The sequence below is a fragment of the Bidens hawaiensis genome, unplaced genomic scaffold, assembly GCF_021521415.1.
Source record: "Bidens hawaiensis isolate Kalapana, Puna unplaced genomic scaffold, B.hawaiensis_p1.1 tig00000369_1, whole genome shotgun sequence".
In the NCBI taxonomy this organism is placed as follows: domain Eukaryota; kingdom Viridiplantae; phylum Streptophyta; class Magnoliopsida; order Asterales; family Asteraceae; genus Bidens; species Bidens hawaiensis.
This window is the reverse complement of record NW_027491028.1, coordinates 196496-213071: the sequence shown is the minus strand read 5'-3', so window position 1 is coordinate 213071 and position 16576 is coordinate 196496. Positions and strand designations below refer to the sequence as shown.

At 34.3% G+C, this 16576-nt stretch overlaps 2 protein-coding genes across 3 annotated transcripts; one reads left to right on the top strand and one right to left on the bottom strand.

The window, feature by feature from the left end:
• Positions 1 to 223: 223 nt before the first annotated feature.
• Positions 224 to 9948, top strand: LOC143624128 (beta-adaptin-like protein C). The gene is made up of 15 exons (XM_077094861.1): positions 224 to 397; positions 1678 to 1875; positions 2624 to 2737; positions 2847 to 3097; positions 3187 to 3322; positions 4352 to 4531; positions 4614 to 4706; positions 5743 to 5954; positions 6025 to 6088; positions 6180 to 6359; positions 6885 to 6977; positions 7068 to 7450; positions 8328 to 8517; positions 8598 to 8801; positions 9546 to 9948. The coding sequence occupies exons 1-15, from the start codon at positions 311 to 313 to the stop codon at positions 9843 to 9845; spliced, it is 2685 nt and encodes an 894-aa protein (XP_076950976.1). The 5' UTR covers positions 224 to 310; the 3' UTR covers positions 9846 to 9948.
• A 519-nt stretch (positions 9949 to 10467) lies between these two features.
• Positions 10468 to 13745, bottom strand: LOC143623503 (uncharacterized). 2 transcript variants are annotated; one of them, XM_077094404.1, is made up of 7 exons: positions 13512 to 13745; positions 12074 to 12272; positions 11658 to 11802; positions 11428 to 11564; positions 11064 to 11126; positions 10892 to 10960; positions 10468 to 10803 (listed from the first exon to the last, which is right to left on the bottom strand). In XM_077094404.1, exons 2-7 carry the CDS (start codon positions 12263 to 12265, stop codon positions 10717 to 10719), a joined length of 693 nt encoding a protein of 230 aa, XP_076950519.1. In that variant the 5' UTR covers positions 12266 to 12272; positions 13512 to 13745; the 3' UTR covers positions 10468 to 10716. The 2 variants fall into 2 exon arrangements, with proteins under 2 accessions (XP_076950519.1, XP_076950514.1); XM_077094399.1 differs by lacking the exon at positions 13512 to 13745 and having other exon boundaries at positions 12074 to 12446.
• Between the last annotated feature and the right edge of the window lie 2831 nt (positions 13746 to 16576).

Below are 16576 nucleotides of genomic sequence, written 5' to 3'. Positions count from 1 at the left end.
AGTTATTTATACTGTGACGCAGTAAAAACTCTCAAAATCTACATAGGTTTTAAAACTCTAAAAATTATTCATAACCCATTTAAAATTACAAAAAAGATGTTTTTGTCTTTTTTTTACCTTTCCACTTGCGTTGTACTTTGAGTTTCAAATCTGGTAATCGGGTCGGATCCAGTCCAACTTTTCAAAGCACCCGTTTGTTTTCTTCAATCTCCATTTCTTTCAGTCTTTGTTTCTTTCACACATTCTCCTCCGTTTCGGATCCAGTCCATCATCGTCGAATCTCCGTGGTTGACTCCGATCACCGGATAATATGAGCGGCCACGATTCCAAGTACTTCTCCACTACTAAAAAGGGAGAAATACCTGAGCTTAAAGAAGAACTCAACTCTCAGTACAAGGTATACCTATTATTATTATTACTTCCTGATCTGATGATTAAATCACCTAATATTGCTTCAGTTTTCTTCTATTGTTGTAATTTGATTAGTAATTTCGTTATTATGCCGGATGTATTGTCAGATCTGTAACTTTGATATGCAATTACTCAATTAGGTCGGGTTTATTTGACCTAATTATGATTCCTGTATCAAGTTTATCATTCTACGCATTTAGATGTTGTTAGTTAGTAGTACTTAGTAGTAGTTGCTGCTGCTGCATCTTATTACAAGTTTCAAACATTGTATGAGTTATCAGTGTACTACTGCATAATACTGAACCAACTCATAATTACTGTAAGTTCCAGAGTTATATCTGTTTTCGCCATATTTTAGAGTTAACGCACATAATATGAATGTAAAGATGTACTAGAAAATCGTTACATTGGAAAAATCAGTTTTGTTGTTAATATACGGGGCAAAAGAATAACTGAAAGAAAGGAAATCTGTTAGTTATTCGTTAAAGTTTCATTTATTCATTGACCGGAATTAGACGGGGATATATTGTGATAGAAGCCGGATTCGAGATCGGCGGTCTCCCAAAATATGACCCTTTGAGCGGGTTAGACTCCAAGAAACATTAGAGAGAAAGAGACAATAAAACTTTGCTAATTTTCTTCTTAATTCATTCATAAACTTGGAATGCCTTTTATAGGCTTACACTTGAAAGTAATTGAACGAAATAAAAGGTAACATGACCATGAACTAGACCACTAACTAAGATAACTTCCCACTAACCTATAATAAACAAACAAGTAATGAAACTAATAAGAAATTAATAAGTTGCATGGTGAACATGGGATGACAAGGGTCTTGCACGTATCATATTGCTCGCAGACGTAGAACAAAAGTTCTACGTTTATTTGCATTAAACACCTTGGAATTCGGAAACAATAAAACTTTGTCTGTTAGTTAAGTACTGTATTACTTGAATGAGCGTGCTACTGCATAATAGCTTCAAATATTGAACCGCCTAGTTACTGTGAGCACACCTTTGCATTTGGCAAGTTCTATAGTTTTCTGTTTCAGGAAGATTTCTTTTTTTAAGCTGATGTAAGACACATAATATGTACGCTAAGATGGACTAGAAAATTATTCATAATTTGAACGGCTGGTTTTGCAATTGAAAACCGAAGTCGTTGGTTCTTTGGAATCTTTTACTCTTTGGAGAAAAGATGTGTTTTTTTTGAGTAATTGACTGTTAGTTATAATATTGCTTGATGCGCTTTTTTCCTGACGTCCAGGATAAGAGAAAAGATGCTGTCAAAAAGGTGATTGCTGCCATGACTGTGGGGAAGGATGTCTCTTCACTATTCACAGATGTCCTGAACTGTATGCAGACAGAAATTTTGGAGCTCAAAAAGCTTGTGTACTTGTATCTCATCAATTATGCTAAAAGCCAACCTGATCTAGCTATACTTGCAGTCAATACATTTGTGAAGGCAAGAAGTAGCAAAATTCTCTGTTTAACTTAATGCATGCTCTTTGGTGTTTTATCTTTGTGGAATGTGATCCTAATCATCCTATATCTAATAGAATCGCTCATACTATGCATGCTCCTGTAAATCATCATTCTTTGCTAAGTAAATTATTAAAGTAACCAAAGTACCAAACTATGCTTTTGCCTCAAGAACCAGTTGCTTAGGTTGATTATTTATTAGTTTGTAACCTATAATCCTGAACTGCTTTATATGAAATAAGAATGAGGGGGACCAATGAATCATTCACTATATGCTGTTGCTCACTGTAATGTGGTTTTTGGAATTATTTTCATTGCTCTTATTTTGGTGATATGTTACTGAATGAAGAATTTATTCATGTTTACTTTCAAGCTTATCTTCTAACTAGTGTGATTGGTGAACATCTGTTTGATGACTATATCCAGTGATGGTGAAGGATCTTAAGTCTTGAGAGGCAATGTCGATTCAGTCCTCATTTTGTATAAGATGAAAAGTGATACTTGATAGTGCTACTAGTGAAGAACTTTTATTAGATGAAAAATTTTATAGTCGTTGTAATGGCACCATCTGCTAATGAATGAAATATTTTCTTTAGTGTATTATATATTACTTTTTCTTTGAATATCTTAAGCATGCCAGGAATAAGCACTCAAATCATCCTCTCAAGTCGTAATAAGTACTTCAAATTTCCATAGCGAATTTCTAATAAGATTGTGAATGAATATTACAGGACACACAGGACCCAAATCCTTTGATCCGCGCGTTAGCTGTTCGAACAATGGGATGCATCCGAGTTGATAAAATTACAGAATATCTTTGTGATCCTCTGGAGAGGTGCCTTAAGGTAACACATATCTCTGTTTTTAAAATTTTTAATTACCGATTAAACACAGTATTTCAGGATTTAACACGCTACTTCCCTGTATGGGCATCTTTATGTTCTTTATTATCAGGATGATGATCCTTATGTTCGAAAGACAGCAGCTATATGTGTTGCTAAACTTTATGACATTAATGCCGAGTTAGTTGAAGATAGGGGCTTTCTGGATGGTCTTAAGGATTTGATATCTGATAATAACCCTATGGTTGTAGCAAATGCTGTTGCAGCTCTTGCAGAAATTCAAGATAACAGCAGTAAACCCATCTTTGAGATCACCAGCGTTACACTTACAAAGCTTCTTACTGCTCTAAATGAATGCACTGAGTGAGTGTGATTCTTTAAGTTATATTTTGCCATATTTTTTGTTTGTTATTTTGTGTTTTTAAATGTTTTTTTTAATAAAATGACAACAGGTGGGGTCAAGTCTTCATATTAGATGCTCTGTCTAAGTACAAGGCAGCTGATGCTCGTGAAGCTGAAAATATTGTTGAGAGAGTCACTCCAAGATTACAACATGCAAATTCTGCTGTTGTTCTTTCAGCTGTTAAGGTGGATTTGTTTGATTTTTATTTCATGTAGTTGTTATAGGTAGTTACGAGGGTGACCTGTCTTGTTAAATGGTTTGGGTTTAACGGGTCGTTTTTGTTACTGGTCGAAACAGATTGGGTTGACCTGCAAACACTCTTTTGTCCTTGTTTTTTCTTTTTTAACCTTTGTATATCAGAAATGCATTAAATATGAACATATGTGGGGCTGTAATGAACCGAACATTCAGCGAACTGTTCGTGAACCGTCAGGTGGGAAGTTAGTTTATGTTCATTAAATAAAAGAATGAACATGAACAGAGGTCGCACTCGTTCAGCGGTGTTAGTGAATATTCCGTATTGAGTTTGTTCATTCACGTTTGTTCGTTTACGTATGTTCATGTTCGTTTGTTTATGTTTGGTCTGTAAACGCTTTTTAGATTTTCTATATATTAATATTTAGTTTATTTTGTCAAGTATTTTTAATAATTATGCCAAACACTTAACTTTATATTTATTTTAGATGATTATGTCTAATTCTTGATGGGCTGGAAGCAGCCTCTCTATCCTTATGGGGTAGAGGTAAGGCTGTCTACATCTTACCCTCCTCAGACCCTACTATAGCTTTGCTATTGGTGGGATATACTGAGTACGATGATGATGATGATGATGATGATGATGATGTCTAATTCTTGAGTTTAAGAGTGTTGATTTTTATTTTTTAAATTAATATATGTTTCTTTGTGTCTGTTTATGAAATTAATAAACGCACACAAACAAAACTGTTTCCTTAATGAACAGCCACAAACAAGAAATTATGTTCAGTTATGTGTTTGTGGACCATGCATTTGTCCGGTAAATGCTTAACAAACGAGCATGAACAAGGTTCCTCTAGGTTTGGTTCGATTCGTTCACAGTCCTAAACATATGTTCACAAAAGCAATAATAAACTACATCTTTGATTAAAAACAATCTCAGGAGGTTGTATGCATGGTTTCCTATATTCATGTTCTGACTTTTCTTGTTTTAAATTGTAATATTTTTACCTTAACAGATGATCCTTCAACAAATGGAACTCATCACTAGTCCAGATGTGATTCGGAACCTTTGCAAGAAAATGGCCCCTCCTCTTGTAACACTACTTTCTGCAGAACCCGAGATTCAATATGTTGCATTAAGGAACATCAACCTTATTGTACAACGGCGTCCCACAATCCTTGCTCATGAAATTAAGGTATAATGATTTAACATTTTTTTCCTTTGACCACCATTCATAGGATTTAGAATGGACCATCTAAATTACACGTACTTTGTAGGTGTTCTTCTGCAAGTACAATGATCCGATTTACGTGAAGATGGAAAAGTTAGAGATCATGATAAAGCTTGCTTCAGATAGAAATATTGACCAGGTAATTATATTTCTTTAAAATAATTATGTCTTTAGCATATATGTTAAGAGGCAGTAACTTGGACTTAGTCAGATAGGCGAGGCAACATGTCAAAATGGGTACTTTTGGTATTTATCAGACCAAAGTTATTTGTTTTATTTTATAAATAGTGAGTCAGATACTTAGGCCTGTAAAAGAACCTAATGAACACGATCACGGCGTGTTCATGTTCGTTCATTTAGCTTTCACCGTACAAACAATTGAACCCGAACAACTAATGAACTGAGTTTTCTTGTCCGTGTTCGTTCGTTAAGAAAATGTGTGTGTTCATGTTTGTTAATAGTATAAACGAACGGTTAACATATGTAAACGAATGCAAATGAACAAACATAATTGAACACAGATGAACAAACATAACCAAGTAAACCCCAACTGAAAGTTAACGTAAACATTAACTTGTTGGGCCTAAAAATTTTGAAAAACCGAATTGTAAGAGGTAATAGTATAATTATTAATTGCATAAAACTAAACTAAATTGTAATGGGCTTAAATGTTTTAAATGAATATATAAGCGAACTTAAATAAACATAAACCAACAAACATAAGTAAACGAGCACAATGGACGAATATAAAGCAATGTTCATGAACATAAATGAACGAATGAGACATGTCCTCATGTTCGTTCGTTTTAAAAAAGTTGTTCATGCTCATTTGTTTGTTAAATAAACGAACTTCCCTCTGAACAGTTCACGAACGATTCACCAAACATTCGGTTCATTTACAAACATGATCACAAATGTTAGACTGTTTTGATAATAATATATATTTTTTATTTAAGAAGATTTCCCTTCGGACCTGGAGAATGTATGAAGCCGAGTCTTTTTTTTGTTTCACTAAAAATCCACGCCGAGAGCCTTTTGACCTGTTTCCCTTTAATCTAACTTTTCTTTAATTTCTGTTTGACCCATTAGAGAGAGAATATAACCTGACTCAAACCATTTAGGTAAAAGGGTCAAAATTGTTATGCCTAATTTTTTCAATGAATCTGATCATGCAGGTATTATTGGAGTTCAAAGAATATGCCACCGAAGTAGATGTTGATTTTGTGAGAAAAGCCGTGCGTGCTATTGGGCGTTGTGCTATCAAGTTAGAACGAGCTGCTGAACGTTGCATTAGTGTTCTTCTAGAGCTGATAAAAATTAAAGTTAATTATGTTGTTCAAGAAGCTATTATAGTTATTAAGGATATTTTTAGAAGATATCCCAACACGTAAGCTTTCGTTTCTCCATTTGATAATCAGCTTTATAATCATAATGTTAATTGCATGCTTTCATTTCAGTTATGAATCTATCATTGCCACACTTTGTGAGAGTTTGGACACTTTGGATGAGCCAGAAGCCAAGGTATTATTAATATTGCGAAGTTCTAGGGTTATAATATATTAATATGTATTACAACCTTGCCGGTATATATTTGTTTATTATTTTGTAACAGGCGTCAATGATTTGGATCATTGGTGAATATGCTGAAAGAATTGATAATGCTGATGAACTTCTTGAAAGCTTTCTAGAGAGTTTCCCTGAAGAACCTGCACAAGTCCAGTTACAGTTGTTGACGGCCACGGTCAAACTTTTTCTTAAAAAGCCAACTGAAGGACCACAGCAAATGATTCAGGTAACATTTTTTTTTAAATACACTTAAGTTCATGATATCAATCAGGCCTGTAAACGAACCGAACGGACACGAACTGGGCATGTTCGTGTTCGTGCGTTTAACTTTAACTGAAAAGGCGATTGAACAAGAACAATTAAAATAGACAAAATTGTTGGGCCTGAAAAATTAATAAAATTAGACTAAATTGTAATGGGCTGAAAAGTTAAATGAATATATTAATGAATGTTAACAGACGAACTTAAACGTAAGCTGAGTATAAATGAACACAAACGAACGCTCATGAACATAAATGAATGAACGAGACATGTGTTAATGCCCGTTCATTAACCAAATGAACAAAAATCTTACTCATGTTCATTCATTTTTATATAAACGAACATAAACGAACTTCCCACCTAACAGTCCACTGAGCATTTAGTTAGTTTTTTACTTTACAGCCTAGTATCAATTAGGCTTTTTAAATGTCAAACTTTTGTATATCTGTTTCGATAAATCTGATTTGAAGTTATAACGTTGTCTTCATAGGTTGTTTTGAATAATGCCACTGTGGAAACCGACAATCCGGATTTGCGCGATCGTGCTTACATATACTGGCGCCTTCTTTCAACCGATCCCGAGGTTCTTAATTACAATTCATTTTTTTTTAAATCGTTATTACTTATAATTTGTAAATCCTTTTATACTAATGACTCGTATAACATATATTAGGCTGCTAAAGATGTTGTTTTAGCTGAGAAACCAGTGATAAGTGATGATTCAAATCAATATGATTCATCTCTTCTTGATGAGCTTCTTGCAAATGTTGCTACTTTGTCTTCTGTGTATCACAAACCACCCGAAACATTTATAACACGTGTAAGGACTGTTCAAAGAACAGAAGAAGAGGAGTTCCCTGATGGTGTTGAAGGTGGGTATCCTGAGACATCATCTACACTGGTGTCTGATGGTGTTGCACCTCCACCGCCTACTTCTGCCGCTAATCAGCTAACTGCCGCCTCTGCTCCTGTGCCAGATTTACTTGATCTTATGGGTCTTGATGGTGGTGATGATAATGCTATTGTTCCGGTAGATCAACCTGCAATCGATGCAGGGTATGTGTTATTGACTTATTTAGTAACATAAAATACCAAAAAGATACCCGTTTGATTATTAATGGCTGTGTTTGTATTTTGTTTTATCTCAACCGGATGCCTGTAAATGAACTGAACGAACACGAACGGAGCAATGAAGCATACTCGTGTTCGTTCGTTTTACTTTTAACTGAATAAACGATCGAAAACGAACAAAACAAATGAGATTTTCTAGTTTTTATTTGTTTATGTTTGTTTGTTGACAACATAAATAAACGGTTCATGAACGTAAACGAACTAAACATATATGAACAAATATAACTCAGCTATAACAATTAGTCAATTAGAAGTAAACGCGGAAATCAGTGTGTTGGACCTAAAAAGTTATTAAAACAGGATTATATTGCAATGGGCTAAAAAGTTTGAATTAATATATTAACAAACTAAAACTAACAAATTTAATCAAGCGTAAACTAACGAACATAAATGAACGGGTATAAACGAATATAATTGACGAACAATGCATGTGTTTGTGTTTGTTCGTTTAACTAAACAAGCACATTTGCTTGTTCATGTTCGTTCGTTTATTAAATAAACTAAAACAATTTCCCACCGAATAGTTCACTGAACGTTCATTTCGTTTACAAGCCTACAAACGAGTCAATTGATTTTTATAAAAAAATGCAGCTAAAAGTAGAATGGGCCAAACTGGTTTTGAGTGGTTCAAACTGTACTTTGAATTAATAATCTTGTTTTTATAATCCCGATTGTTTAAAAGATTTCATTTTTCAAACAAGACAACAAAAGGTGCATGTTGGTCAATGGTCAACCCAACCTGCACAACTCACCCATTACCAAAAAGTATAAAATTCACTCAACAGTTTTGCTACCATCGCAGGCCGCCTCTACCCATATTATTACCAGCAGCTAATGGTCAAGGTCTAGAAATTAGCGCCCAGCTGGTACTAAGGGACGGTCAAATATTCTACAGTTTAATGTTTGAGAACAACACAGACATCCCACTGGATGGATTTATGATCCAATTCAACAAAAACACATTTGGTCTTGCTGCTGGTGGACCACTTCAGGTACCTATAATTTATCATTGGGTTGCAATATCCGCATCTTGTTATTCTGGTTTTGAGTAAAATGTATATTTTGTTGTTAGGTCCCACAAATTCAACCGGGAACATCGGCACGAACACTTCTTCCTATGGTTCTGTTCCAGAATATAGCACCAGGTCCACCTAACTCAATGTTGCAGGTTGCGGTGAAGAACAATCAACAGCCTGTTTGGTACTTTAATGATAGATTATCATTACTCGTTTTGTTCACCGAGGATGGACGAATGGAACGATCTACCTTCCTTGAGGTAAAATGAACTCTTTTCTATTTCACATGTAGGATTGTAAATGATTTGAGCCGAACTGAGATTGAGCTCGAGCTCAGTTTCATTTCGAGCTTATATTCAAAGCTCCAAGCTCGCCTTGTGAATTTTTTAAGCTCGAGCTCGGCTTGGCTAGTGTATTATTTGTTAATTATTAAGTTATTTTTGTTTATATACATATATAATAATTATTATATGTTCGTAATTGTATTTTTATTTATATTTTATAATATAATTATATATATATATATTTTTTAACATAATATGTATTATTCAGTTGTTTTTATGTTTCTTCTATATATAAATTAGGGGTACGCATAGGTCAGTTTGAGTTATAACTAAACTGAAAATTTGGGGGTTTTGAGCTTTGAATACTGTTTGGCTTAGGTTTTTTTGGTTTCAGTTTTACCATTTTGGCTTGAAATTTTATGGCCAACAAACGTTGGCCCTAAATAATGAATTTGGGCTTGACTGTTGGTTTTCGTCTGGGTTCGTTTATTTCGGTTGCATGCACACAGAATAAATATAGGTTAATATATCTATATCATATGCACCAGCCTAGCTGAGTTTGGTATATGAAGCTCTGGTTCAGACTCGTTTATTAAATGGGCTTGTTGTCAGGCTCGAGCTCGTTTAAGCTTGGCTGGTTGGCGCTTTTAGTTGTTTACACCTTATTCGCATGCATTGACCAAATTCTAAAGTATGAAATATTGATGAAATTTATTGCAGACATGGAAGTCGTTACCGGACTCAAACGAGGTGTCAAAGGATATTGCTGGTATTGTGATAAACAATGTGGAAGCGACTATTGAACAGTTGGGTTCTTCCAACATGTTCTTTATTGCGAAACGTAGGAACGGGAATCAGGAGGTCTTATATTTATCAGCTAAAATCCCGAAAGGAATACCGTTCTTGATTGAACTTACAGCAGTCATTGGTGTTCCTGGCGTCAAGTGTGCAATCAAATCTCCGAGCCCAGAAATGGCCCCGTTATTCTTTGAAGCACTTGAGACTCTTCTCGGGGCGTGATTTGTATCGTATTTATGTTGCGCTTGTCTTGGTTATTATTTTCGTGAGAGTTGGTAAAGTTTGACTAGAATAATGTGGTAAAAGTTTGACTTGTTTTATGGCGATGGTGATTTAAATTTTCAAGATGTTTTCCTTCTTTTTCTTTTTTACTACAATTTAATATTGTTATTGTAAAGATCATTATAGACATTATCAACCGGTTTTGAGCCCATTGTAGAAAAATATTAATGTATTTTGCAGTTTTTGAGACACTGATTGTTCTTAAGAGATGTATTGTTTCTAGAGAAAGTCACAAAGGTAGCATGGTCTGGTGTTTTCAATAAGTCTAGTGTAGAGTCATGTTTGTTTTCAATAACTCTCAATTCATCAATGAGTTTTTACACTTATTCTAACATGTCTAACGTTAGCTTGTCCAATGTGAGAGACTTCAAATTTAAAGTCCAACCTTATTCTAATCAAAACTTTATCAGCCTTTTATCGCTCAGAGTTCTATTTACGAGTTTAAGTCCATTGTTAACTCTAAAACTCTCAATTCCAGCTCATACTTCCGTTGCTTATGTTTGTTAAAATACTAAGTATCTATCTTTTAGTTAACGCTAACTGAAAATTATGTGTGTCGTACCACATCCAACGTTATAAAGACATGATAAAAGTCCTAAATATGAATTTAACACAATCAACATGGATATGCTATAGAGGAATTTAGACTTTATAAACCGACACGAAGAACATTACATGGTTAAAGATGAAGCAGTGAGTACCAACTCAATTGACAAATATGCTTTCGTATCTCTCGGGTTACTTGGTTCCTAAGTAAGAGCTAAATCGGTTAGCATACGATTAGATTACATAGTTCTTATATCAGATCCCCTCAACTTTGATCCTTCTTTGTTCTTTCAGATTTTTGTCTTTTTGCCGCATGAATGAACTCCATTATCACTTCCACTTCACTCACTTTCTGTTGTACGAAAAAGACACATAAATCAGTTTCATAATCACCATAAGCCTTAAATTGTGTGTTTTTATTTTATGTGTGTTTGTGATACCTGTGAAGCAAAATGCTTTTGGATGGCATTAACCAGCTGCTCCTTTGTAGGATTTGAAAGAATATTTCCCTAAAGAGATTAAGATAAACAGTTTCAAAATGAGGCCTTCAGAAGAATGTGTGTGTGTGTGTGTGTTTTTGGGTGAGGAGTGTGTGGGGGGGGGTTGACTTACAAGGTTGAAGGTGCTATAATATCGCCCCAGCGTGTTGCTTCCAAGCTTTGCGAAGTTGACTTTCTGGTCAAACACATGAAAGAACGATAAATTTAGAGAAAAACAGATGTAATTTCCAATATGACAACGCATAAAGCCCGTAATTAACGTGGTTTAATTTTCAAATTCCGTTCTGTGTTCATGCTTCCTACTCTTGTATTTGACTTTTTAGGTCAAAGCATATAAAGATACTTTGACCTAAAAAACTCAGATAACCAACCATATAATGAAGTTAAAAATATACACACCTTTAACCTATAAAAGTCAAAAGGAAAATCATAATATTGTTTAATGTCAAAAAAAGAGTGTTTTCTTTTCTACTTACCAAATGGCATGAATGGTTATTGGATTGATTTTCTTTGCAACCGCTACGATTAACAGGCTTCATTGAACGGGGTGGGCTCCACGGTCTTGTGTACCGAACCCTCGGCTTGCTCGGTTTGCTAAACTCCATAGCAGCAGCTGCTACAACAAATTAAAGAAAAAAAATAAAAAAAATTGCAAATTCATCTTCATGCAAGGACTTTTGGGGGAATATTTATGTATAAAACTTACAAAAGATATTGTCTTTTTCACCATCATCTGAACCACAGCTAGAATTATCAAGCTCAAAATCGCCATCGTCTTCTTGGCCCGTTGGGGGTTCAAGAACACTCAAAGCATTTCTTTGTAGCTTCACTTCCACTCCATTCTTCAAAACCTGAAAACAATTAACCATGTCTTATTAGGGGTGTCAACAGAGTCTGGTTGGCGTGTTGAGTTGTTGGACCCGAACAACGCGAATAAGACACAAATTTAAAAACATGATATTATTCTTAATCATTTCAATATGCCAAGTTGCTAAGTTTTTCTTTTTCTTGTTCATTTATATATTTATATTGCTAAAAGATTCAAATTTCAAACCAACATAGGTATGTCAAAACTGAACTAAAATAATGATAATAACAATATTAACAAGTAAAAGAAAATACCAGCCAATGCCAGCCACCAAGACCAACAGCTTTCTTCACAATGCCTTGAAGACCAACCAAAACCGACTTTGTTCGATTATTTCCGGTCACAATAACTTTCGTATGCCTCGGAAGAAGCGAAAGCTCTTCGTCACCGCAATCTTCACGGAAGTGTGAGAAGATTCTAGAAGAATAAAGCTCAGTTTCCAGCATTCTTGATCTTAACAGTTTATCAATAATCTTCAAAGATCCAATAAAGATAATATTTTTAATACAAAATCTGCTATTTTATCCACACCACATTGATCAATAATCTGAAACTTTACCCATAATTGAAAATAAAAACATAAGTAAAATGTATGTATAAATTTAAACACCAAGATCAAATTTTCACAACATTACATTTGTATATATAACAGATTAAAGTACTCTAATATCATGAACTTTTTCAAAAAATTCAATCTTTTAACCTAATTCCATATGGGTATGAAGGGTGATTGATTTTTCAAACATTCATACTTGACTTTTAAATTAGAATGTAAAAAGAATACTAAACCCTGCAAGAGTGATCAGACTCTGGACAAAAGGTACCACCAACTACGTGTTTTTAACTTCCCCCCCCCCCCCCCCCCAATATATTTTATAACAAAAAAATGTTAATTTACAATAAAGAATTAATAATAATATTTGAAGTCCATGGCTTTGTAGCCTAGTGGCATCTTGGTGGTGGGATAAGGCTTAGGGACCATAAGGTCCTGGGTTCGAATCCCATAAGGGGGGTTTTCCCAACTTTTGTTGGCTTTCCTCCTGAATTGGTGGTTAGGCATTATTGCCTAGTGGAGATGGATATGATCGCGTGGTTCTGCTGGTAACACTACTCCAGTGGTCCGTGAGTGATCCTAAATTTGCCGTTCAAAAAAAAAAATAATAATATTTGAAATAGTCAGCACTCTAGTTTAGGAGAAGTGATACAAGCATGCTTTAGGGTGTTGTACCATCTTCTTAATAAAGAAACATACTTTTTTTGAGATAAAGCCGGTGTGTGAGAGAGAGAAAGACTTGTTGTATTCTTTACTTGTTTATATGCTAAAAAATTTTGAATCTTGAAAAATCTGACAAGTTGCAGTTTAAGAGAATGTTGAATGCAAATGCAATATTATTATGACCCATACACTCATAGTTGTCATTAAATCTCCATAAAACTCACAGACTCTATTTGGTAGCAATAAATGAACCCCTCTTTCATCACTAACCAATATTTTGTTATATAAAAAAAAGTATACCCATTTCACAAAATCGTAGAAAAAGTAATTGCATGGCATTTTGAGCCTTAATTTTGTCCCTCTGATCATAAAAATTAAAACTTGAGCTTAATAACATTCAATCTATTCTTGAAAAAAAAAATGATCAAATTAATTAAGAAATTACAAATCAAGCTTAAATTTAAATGCATTGAAACCAAACTAACAAGAATTACCTGTAACAATACCCAGAATGTGAAAACAGAGTTGATTAGGGTTTTGGGGAATAAAGATTGAAATTAATGGATGATTTGTGTTACAAAATGCATGTAATTTGATGGGTATATGAGTTTGTGATAACTGATTGATGGGTGAATCAAGGGTTTTGGGTTTTTGATGGTGAAATTAAAATTAAACAGAGCAGAAACAGAGCATGTGACTGTGGGTTTAGAGTGATGAAGTAAGTAAATAGTTACTGTACTACTACCAACTGCTGCTATTGGAATGACCTGCAAATGAATAAGACATGTTGTACGGTCACATTGTTTTCTACTTGTTTTCACCGGCTGTTTCCGGTTGCTGGGTGAGCCGGTTTAAGTTCATATCGGCTTGGCTTGGCTTGGCTTGTGTAGTTATGTTTCCAACAACTACCGTACGAGGACAAACTAGTTTGTCACGTTTCATCAAAATAATAGGAGTATGGTCTCAAACTACCCGACACATTAACAATGAACAATGTTACATTTTTGGTTTGATATTATAATCATTGAACCAAACAATTGGGGTACGTTTTATTTTTGGGTTGCTTTCACTGGCATAAGATTATTATGTTTTACTTTATCTTACTAATTATAGCTTTTTGTGGGTGGTTCTGTAAATGATTCAAATGTTCAGTGAATTATTCATGAATCGTTTGGTGAAAAATTTGTTTATTTATGGTTGTTTATATATTAATATAAAATAATTAAATATTATTTGGATGACTCATGTATTTAAAGGTTTATATATGTTAATTTGTGTTCATATAAGTGTTTTCATTTTTGTTCATTTACGTTCATTCATCTTTTTTCAGTTTTGTTCCTTTAGATTTTAAACATGCGTACATAAACGAACGTGACCATGCCATTGTCTGTGTTCGTTCGATTCGTTTACAAACTTTTATTATTCACATTGATGAGTACATTGGTTTCGGTCTTTAGGCTTTGCCGATATTATTTGTGTTCGTGAATACATTCATCTCCTTAATGAACGAACAAGACCATAAAATGTCGTTCGGTAAGTGTTTGTGAATCGTTCGTGAACAAATAATTTTCGTAGTAAACGAACATGAACAAGGCTTGTTCGTGTTCGTTCAGTTCGTTTACAGCTCTAGTTGTGGGGCTGCAAACTCATACCAAGGGTGACGTGGTTACCCCTTAATGTCCGCCCCGACTTATGGGGGTGGGGTCACGATGGAGGGGTAGTACGATAACGAGCGCTAAAGAGATGAATGGTAGACCCCTAACTTGTTTCAGCCAATAATGTTTTTTTTTTGTATTTTTTTAATATCTGGAAATCACATTTGTTGTTTTGGTTTTTTAAATATCTAGTTAAATGACAACGCATTTGTTAAAAGATAGATTAGTTAAATGGGAAAATTCCCTAAATAACCCTTTTGAGAAGAGAGAAAATGTGAAATAGCCCAAAATCCCTACATATTCTCAAAATAGCCCACTAAATTTGGACTGAGGCGATGAAATCTTTAAACCAATAGAAATCTGACAAGTGTAATTGTTTTTGAAAATCTGATGAGTTATTTGAAAATGTTTGGGGACCAGTCCATATTTTCCACTAAATGTTCTTCTGATAAAACAGTCTTGTCAGACGGTTTTAATAATGTTTCCTACCAAATCCCTTCAAATTCCAAAAACTTGGGAAATTGTGCGTTTAAACTCAGTCTTTCAAGATGCATTTGGGGTGAATTTGTACCAAGAAGACGAGCTAGTAGGTATTTCTTAGGTGTTGAAATCTAGTCCATACCTACGATATTATTTTTTAATCCGTCTACACCGACAAGAATTTATGTGATTCCGTCTACTCCGACATAATCATCCAATGAATATTACTTACATTATTTTTCATATACATGTGTTTCATCTTCCTCCTTCGTCCTTTAAATAAACCGGCTCATACCACCCTAAACCTTCAACTTTCATGGAATTTGATAGTGCTGTTGTTTGTTATGGTGGTAATAGGATCCAATGAACCCATGACCCATATCCATAACCTCCACATAATCACCCCTCCTAAACTTCATAGTTTTGATTCAAGAACAAGTGTTAAAGTTGATTGTGGAAGAGAGGTGAATTATTGAGGAAAATGATATTCTACGTATAATGTAAAATATGGACGAACCCGTAAGAGTTTGACTAAAATATCGTCTCCTTAGTACAAATTTAACAAATGTGTCTTGAAAGACACATTTATTCATGTGTTTAAACTTGTAGGGGTCATGTAGGAATCCTTAATAAACCGTCTAGCAAGACAGCTTTTAGTAATAAGATTTAGTGAAGAAATATGGACGGGTCCCTCAATATTTTCAAAATTATGGTCCCCTTAGTACAAATCTACCAAATATGTGTCTTAAAAGATACAATTTAAACACATTTTTCCATGTGTTTAAAATTTGTATGGGTCAGATAGGAAACCTTAATAAACCGTCTGGAAAGAAAGCTTTTGAGAATAAGATTTAGTGAAGAAATATGGACGTGTCCCTCAATATTTACAAAATAATGGTTTTCTTGGTACAAATTCACCACAAATGTGTCTTGAAAAACTGAATTTAAAGGCACAATTTCCTAAGTTTTTGAAATATGAAGGGATCTGATAGGAAACATTATTAAACCATCTGACAAGACTGTTTTATTAGAAGAACACTTGTGGAAAATATGGACTGGTCCCCTAACATTTTCAAATAACTCATTATATTTAAAAAAATAAATAAATAACACTTGTCAGATTTCTATTGGTTTAAATATTTCGTCAAATCTCGTCACCTCAGTCCAAATTTAGTGGGCTATTTTGGGAATATGTAGGGATTTTGGGCTATTTTCCATTTTTTCACCTCTAAAGGGTTATTTAGGGAATTTTCCCTTAGTTAAAGTCCATTGCTTATATGGCAGTCATGTGGTCATTTAACTAACCCAAACACAACAACCAACATAAAAAGTGCATGGTAATTAAAGTCTTACTACTATAATAAATAACTACTAATACATGCCACTTGTCACACTCTCATCCATTC

Coding starts and splice junctions, on each gene's coding strand:
- LOC143623503 (XM_077094404.1), bottom strand. CDS start 12,265: ATGCTGGAAACTGAGCTTTATTCTTCTAGAATCTTCTCACACTTCCGT. Junction 11,803..12,073: donor TTGGTGGCTGGCATTGGCTG/GTATTTTCTTTT, acceptor AATTGTTTTCAG/GTTTTGAAGAATGGAGTGGA. Junction 11,565..11,657: donor TGAAAAAGACAATATCTTTT/GTAAGTTTTATA, acceptor TTGTTGTAGCAG/CTGCTGCTATGGAGTTTAGC.
- LOC143624128 (XM_077094861.1), top strand. CDS start 311: ATGAGCGGCCACGATTCCAAGTACTTCTCCACTACTAAAAAGGGAGAA. Junction 2,738..2,846: donor CTCTGGAGAGGTGCCTTAAG/GTAACACATATC, acceptor CTTTATTATCAG/GATGATGATCCTTATGTTCG. Junction 7,451..8,327: donor CAACCTGCAATCGATGCAGG/GTATGTGTTATT, acceptor CTACCATCGCAG/GCCGCCTCTACCCATATTAT.